The 7,784-nt window shown below is 39.6% G+C and overlaps 1 protein-coding gene across 1 annotated transcript; it reads left to right on the forward strand.

Annotated features, from left to right (window-relative positions):
- Nucleotides 1-64: 64 nt before the first annotated feature.
- LOC147453294 (uncharacterized) lies at nucleotides 65-6,370 on the forward strand. Its single transcript, XM_086518717.1, has 4 exons — nucleotides 65-144; nucleotides 4,623-4,665; nucleotides 4,745-4,768; nucleotides 5,631-6,370. Exons 1-4 carry the CDS (start codon nucleotides 65-67, stop codon nucleotides 5,724-5,726), a joined length of 243 nt encoding a protein of 80 aa, XP_086374843.1. The 3' UTR covers nucleotides 5,727-6,370.
- Nucleotides 6,371-7,784: the final 1,414 nt, after the last annotated feature.

The following is a 7,784-nucleotide window of genomic DNA, read 5'->3' on the forward strand; positions in this document are numbered from 1 at the left end:
TGTTTCAGGCTTTGCTACGTATTAAATCTTGTTGCAAGCAGAAATTGTGCATGCATGGTGCCATATGTTGGAGGTGGAGGTGGAAGCGGAGGCGGAGGACAATTTCAGCTTGGATCTTGTGTCGTACTGGCCTTCCACTTCAAGGTATCTTTTGTTCCTTCTAAGGTTAGCTCCTAATTTTTGCAGTTTCCTTTTTGTTTTTACTCCAGTGTCTCCGCTCAGAAAGTCGCTCTCTCTCTCTCTCTCTCTCTCTCTCTCTTTCACACACACACACACACGCGCTTCCCCCCGGGTCCTCTCTCTCTCTCTCTCTCTCTCTCTCTCTCTCTCTCTCTCTCTCTCCGTCTCTCTTGCTACGAACCTCAGCTCTGACACCGTCATAGGAGCGTGGGATCAAGGGCCCTTGTCAGTATTCTTGGGCGTGGCTTAATCAACCCGTTGGGCGCTTAAGAAAAGGAACTCTTTCCCTTAACGTTGCAATTATTGGATTGACAGCTTGCCTTTGGTTTTCTCCAGGCTACGATAGCTCAACACTTTAGGTTTCAAGTGCCTTCGACCTAGCCATGAGTTGTACTCTCGGCAACCTTCACTAAAACTGTGCTCATTTTGCAGTCCTCCGTTTTTTTGGTGTGTATGTGTGTGTTGGGGGGGGGGGGGGGGCAATGATGTTTTGCTTTTCTCCAATGCTTAGCTACCCAAGTAGGACTTCCTCAGGCCTTGTTCACAAGGGTTGCATGCTTGTGTACTATTTGGAGTATCTTGCTGGTCGCCACAAGATAGAAGGTTAGTGAGGAAGGGCTTCCGCATCATCTTAATGAGGAATACTGTGCCTAGGAGTGTCCATACTTGTTGACTAGTTACACTGCCAAGTCCATGGTTTGAGGCTTGCGAAAGTGCAAGGTTTGCAGCATGATTCCACATTCTAGGCTTTCTTTGTTTGTTGTGATCAAAATCCAAGACTTTGGAACAAAGTTTCTCGTCATTAAATACCATCTGGATGGGTCAATGTTCTTTGCATCGTTATGTTGGACATCTTTAACCAAGATAATAGCTTGAATATGGTATCTCCTTAAATTGAAGTCGTTGGTGTGCTAGCACTCCAATGACATATCAATATAGAGAGATAGCGTTGACGTTAATATTCAACTACGAATTGATGGGGTTAAGAGTGGACTACTTAGTATTGTCGATGAGCCGGCCTACTAAACTGCTCATTAGAAACAACTTTGATAGCATGACACACCACAATTTATCAATTACAAAGCCCTTTGCAATTTAGAGGATGTAAGTGATGCTCAATCACAGAAAGGAAATGATGGTGTTGTCTACAATAATGATAAGATCATAAAGCAAAGCAAATAGAATTCTCATATTTGCGATTGATGGGTCCGAAAAGGTTTCTTTATGTCCATATTTGTCATTTTTCTACCTGTGAGAAATGTCTTATGTAGCTTTGTTTCATTATAATAGACTGTATAGCAATCTACAGAATCTTGGTGGACCTTTTTGAATGTAACTAGGGTGATAATAAAGAGAGCTCAGTACTATCAATTTATGGGAAAGATTTCTTGTTTGGAATGCTTAACAAAGGCATGGTTCAACTCGATGACATGTAAATCAGTGTCGTTTAGCATAGATATGATATACTTTCAAATAAAGGAGATGTAACTTAGATTACTTCTCATTATGCCCAAGAATTTCAGATAAGACACCCAATGCAATCTGAAAGACTAAGGCGGCAGAACAAGAGAGCAATTCACGATATAGAAATGAACACAGTAGATTTGCATTAGTAGAATTTAGTATAAGAGGGCTTACAACATATGACATCCTAAATGAACCTCTTGAGAAAGAATGTTTCGAATACAGTGAGAGGAGATATAAAAGTTTTTTGCTTGCAAAGATGTTTTGATTGTACTTAGATACTTTGAACAAATATGGCTGGTGAATTTGAGATTGGGCAATGAGCTAGAGGATGCACACACATAATTTAAGAATAAGCCAGACTTATTTCAACACTATGGAGCCTACATCTCGAATGCGAGTAACTATGCCTGTGCGCTTCCTCGACCAGAAAATAGAAAGTTGCGCTTGCAAGTTGAGTACACTCCTCCTTGGTACTTTGGAAATCAGTTTTTGGTTTTGTAGAATGAAGCTTTGTTCGCATTTCCTCGCTTACCCGTATGGTTTGTACTTGTCTTTTTATTTCATGCAACTTTCTTTTTTCCCTTCATATGTAAGATTTTTCTTTGGGGTTGGTTGTTGGGTCGGTGTACGTGTCATTACTTTTCATGTCTATTTGCTTACAAATGGGGGTGTAACTATAGTTGCTTGTTCCCTATTTTTGGCATAATTTTGATGCTTTTGCCATGTGACATAAGTTTTGCTGGGTTTAGAAGACTGGAGATTGGGGTGATTTTAAGAGTGTTATACAGATGGTATTTTAAACCTTCCTAGTTCTTGAGAGTCTCATCTCCCACAGCTTGTTTTGAACTTCTTTCAAGATTTGATGCAGGTTTTGACGTCAGCAACAGTTCAATGTTAGTGCTAAAGGCTGGTCCAACTAGCCCTTGACTATTTAGCCATATAGGCGATTTCCTTGAAATCCACTACGCCATCTTTTCTGCTGCTGCCTTTTGTAGTTTGGTGATATCTTCAATTTTTTCTCTAATCTTGGGTTCATGGTCTCCACATACCCAGGGCTAGGTTTTTGCTTTTTTAATCAATTTTCTGCTGCATGTATGCATTTTTAAATAGATGCACATGGCACAAACATTCCCTTTGTCATGCTACCTTATTTACTTCAATATAGTTGTTCCCTCAATATGGTAAGGTCTTCACACACACACACACACACACACACACACACACACACACACACACACACACACACACACACCATAGTTACCAGGAACGGAAAACCGGAACGGGAACGCCGAACAAAATGCCATTCCTTGTTACGGGTACTCACGTTTGAAACACGGAACGGGGATTCGGAACGAGAACTTGGAATGGGAACGGAGACCTGAAAACGGCCATTCTCTGTTACTATGACACACACACACACTCATGTATATGTATATGTGCATACATGCATATATGTAAACACATACACACACACACATAAATCTCTAAAATATGTTATATGTGTGTGTGTGTATGTACATATATGTATCTATATATCTCTCCCTCTTTATGTACAGATATTGTCGGATATTTCTATAAGGTCTCTTGGGATAGTTTCCTACGACTTAAAACTCTCTTCTTCTCAGGTGTGTGTGTGTGCTAATAAAAAGAGGGAAATGGTATAACCTTTCTATCACCCAAGTGTGGTAGATTGGTAATTCCATTTGCCTCTTGAAGAATAGGTCTTGAGTTCAACTCTCCTCGTCGGATAGATCTTTAAGGTCTCTTGGGATTATTTCTTACGACGTTATAACTCTCTTCTTCTTCTTCTTCTATGTACATATATGCATCTACATCTCTCTCTCTCTCTCTCTCTCTCTCTCTCTCTCTCTCTCTCTCTATATATATATATATATATATATATATATATATATATATATATATATATATATATATATATATATACACACACACACACACACACACACACACAATGTGTGCGCGCATATACATGCGCATGCGGATCTGGATTGATTGTGCACTGGTATGTGGGTACAAGGTTGGAATCGGTGGGTCTCAATTTGTCTATACATGAGAATCTTTTGTGCACCACGAGCATAGGTTTGGTCGAGTATGTTAATTGGTGAAATGAGGTGAGGCCTTGCGGTATGCCACGCAGTTTCTTGTTTTGCTATGCTCTCTCTTGTATATTCTTGGGTTTCGTGTTCTTGTGCACATTTGTTTTGGATTTCTGTCCTTGAGGTTGGTGTGGTTCTCGTCGAGGTGTTCAGGACTTGCTTTCCTACAAGATGGTTCCTTTAATTGCCTATGCCATCATCTTTGTAAGCTTATTTTCTCATAGTCTTGTGTCTACAAAGAGGTGTTTCAACTCACCTCTCATTTATGCATTCGAAAACATATCCTAAAGGCTAAAGAATTGCTTCGCAGTATCCCTTACCCATTCCCGATTCATTGTCCTTTTCCGTCCAAAAAATTCATTCCCTTGTTTAGTCCTGGTTTTTGTTTGTTTGCTAGTCTCCTCTTGAGGTTGAGGTGGTGGATGGGCTTCCCTGTCCTTTAGTTATTGCCTATTGACATGGTCTCTTTCGTTGCCTACTTCATCATCTCTATTAGGCTTTTTCTCTGGTAGCTCCCAATGGCAAAGATGACTCCATTAGTTAGATTAATCTTTTGTGAGTTGAGAATCTCTTCACATAATGTCTGGTGGCTGTTTTTATAATATGGTGGACTTTGGCCAAAAACACGCATGTAGAAGAATGCTTTTATAGCATTGTTGAGAAAGAGTAGCAGCTAGATTGGCTCTTCCATTGCTGGCGTTTTCTTAGCTCATTGTTGACCCATCTCGATATCCAGCATCGCTTATAAATGGCTCCTCTTTCCGGCTCTTGGTAGTACTTCATCTTTTGTCCATTTTCTCAAGCATCTTGTTCTTTGCAAGGTCTTCTCTGTTATCAGCCAGGTTTACAATTTTGCAGAAATCATTGTATAAATCTTGTGCCCAAACATGGCCCATATCAAGTTGGATCTTAGTGCTACATGAAATCAGCCTTGGAGCTACTTCTCTTCAAAGGATTGCCACCACAATAATCTCGTGCAGTGTCGAGTCAATCCGTGCATTGAGGTATACCTTTAGTGTACATTCTATGTATACAGTGGAAAGAGCATACTAGTTTGTAATGAGGTGGAGGGTACTCGAGAGTGTTGGTTGGATCCCCATTGGTGTGGCATCCATCTCTCTCTCTCTCTCACATATACATACACACACAAGACATATTTATGTTTGTATAAATATACAATAATCTGTTATCTCTGTGTGATTTATATAAATATCGCATAGAGAGACATTATTGAATACTATTTTTCTCATAGGCCAACATGGCCTTTCACAGAAGTTAATTCTCTCTCTCTCTCTCTCTCTCTCTCCCCGCATCCCTATACCATTCTATGCTCACTTTAAAGGTATATTACCTAGGTAGACATATATATTGTTTTCTCTTAGCATATATTTACCTCTTCATGAATATTATCCATACTTGCATGCATACTCATGTCTCATCTTTCAAACGTTTGAAATGCTAATGTGACAAAAATTGCAAATATTGTTGGATGGGCATTGCGCACAATGCACCTCACTTTTATTCTTCGCGCATGAAGTACGACACAAATGATCATAGTTTGTGTTAATATTTATAGAGGAGTAAATTATAAATATTTTTATCTAAGATATAACTAGAAATAAGTCCACCTAAGATAAATAAATATTCATCAATAAATATTTTTATCTAAGATATAACTATAAATAAGTCCACCTAAGATGCATCTCAATGAAATCATGCACGAACCATATTATATATAGCTTGTCTAGTTGAACATGATGATGAGAAAACTATTAGATCTCTCTCTCTCTCTCTCTCTCTCTCTCTCTCTCTCTCTCTCTCTCTCTCTATTCATTATGTTCATCTAAAATCACATCTTTGATGCAGGGTGAAAAAGAGGGTTTTAATTGTGTGCTTGCTCGACACAAATCCGGCAATTTTGTTGCATGTGGCATTGGTGTAGGGGTTTGGTTTTTCTTCTAATCTTCACATCCACAATCTGTTTATCTCGTGTTTGATTGTGTTCTTTTAGCGAATAGCCAAGAAAGACTCCTTCCACATTCGGGACAATAGGCTTTATAATGTATACAAGATTGTGTGTTGGGCATTCGAAAAGGTAAATATTGTCTACCAAGTATTGTAATTGTGGTGCACATGCGAGGTATAGATGGTGTCTAAGAGTAAAATTTGCTATGCTGCTATTTCATAAGTTAAGAACTCCTTCCATGTGGCGATCCATGGTTGCATAAACATCTTTGTAGATCAAGAAGGTTGATATCTCACTTAATTGATCTTTTGATTTTCCTCCCACTTTTCATCTTCAATTCTATCCAATTCCATGTATGCTATGGTATATATGATAATGAACATGATGTGAAAAAAGAATGCGATGTGGCGAAATGAGACGAAGCATCAAGAGTGATAGGAGGTAGCTATGAAATGACCATGGAACTGCCTTGGTCCGGATTCACCGCCCAATCCCCCTTATATAGCCCTTGGCCCTCCAATCCCTTGTTCCACACTAGCAATCGACCACCTCACTTGGGTCCGCGACCCCCTCGGGTATGTCCTTGGCATGACATTACTTACCCTTCGAGAAGTGTTTTCGTCCTCGAAAACAAAGTGGAAAATTTCTTAAGAACAATAATGTTTTTTCAAGTGGTGCCTTTTTCAAGTCGATCTTTCCACTTGACTAAAGCTTGACGACAAACATGATGACATGTACGCAAATCATGATAGTCGAGGATTCCCTCATGTTCATGCAATGGGATAGGAGATTCAACGAAATCAACCAGAATCTGTTGGTTAATGGTGTTGTTGTCCCCATGCAAGTGTTACGTAAATGGTTTACATGAAATATCGGATGGACACGAGAGTGTGTTGGTAAGGAGAGTAAGGAGAGTTTGTAAGCACAATTACCAATTGTTGGAGTACCTTGAAAGACCCACAATTTCTCGGAGATAATTTAGGTGTTGGCTCAGTCGTCAAAATTTTTGAATGCTCTGGCACACGCAAAATAACCTCATCCCCTTCCTTGAAGGTAAGTTGCCGACGTTTCTCATCAGCGTACTTTTTATATCTATTCTGTGCTTGTCGGACATTCTGACGAGCGAGTTTCAGAATATCCATATGGTCTTGGATAAAACCCTTAACTTGTTGAATTTTCTCGATTGTTAGCTCCACCATAATTGGTGACCGAGGTTGAAAACCGTACATTAGTATATAAGGACCAAAACCAGTTGTGATATGCTTAGCACTGTTGTAGGCAAACTAAAGAATGGGCAGATACTCTTCGGAGTATGTTTACTTGTGATCCTCTAGCACTTGGTTAACTCGTTTAGTTTTACCATCCGTTTATAGATGATCTGCCGTACTAAGGTTGAGTTGTGTACCAATTGTCTTAACACATCGCTCCAAAGAGGATTGTTAAACTTGGGATCACGATTACTCACAATGTTACTTGACAATCCGTACAACTTGTACAGATTGTCCACAAATAACTTAGCTAATTTTGGAGTCTTTAATGTCGACTTGATTGGAATAAAATTGCATAGTTTAGTCGATCGATGTGCGACCACCCATTTTGAGTCATGACCTTGTGCAATGGTTGGTAAGCCCACAATAAAATCCACAGAGATACTTTTTCATTTACCATTGGAAATCTCCATAGGATGTAAGAGTCCTCCCGCCTTTAGGCGCTCTGCTTTGTTAACTTGACCTTTTTGGCAATGCAAGACATAATCTTGAATAAAGTCATGTAAATTTGATCGGTAAAACTGTTGTCTTATGAGAGCACAAGTCTTTTTAATGCTTGGGTGTCCTTCACTTGGACTATCATAACATTCGTAAAGAATTTGGCGCCAAGTGTCCGCGTCCGTCGATACACAAACTCTCCCTTTGTGGAGTAGGTACCCATCATCGATGAAAAAATTATTCCATCTCTGTAGTTCATCATGCGACGGAGGAGAACTGTGTGTGGAGGTTAATGAAACACTACCAACATTGGAGTGAGACGGATCCCTTATTTGTACATAGCTCCAC

This window comes from Adiantum capillus-veneris, chromosome 8, assembly GCF_014529385.1.
Source record: "Adiantum capillus-veneris isolate H3 chromosome 8, ASM1452938v2, whole genome shotgun sequence".
Classification (NCBI taxonomy): Eukaryota; Viridiplantae; Streptophyta; class Polypodiopsida; order Polypodiales; family Pteridaceae; genus Adiantum; species Adiantum capillus-veneris.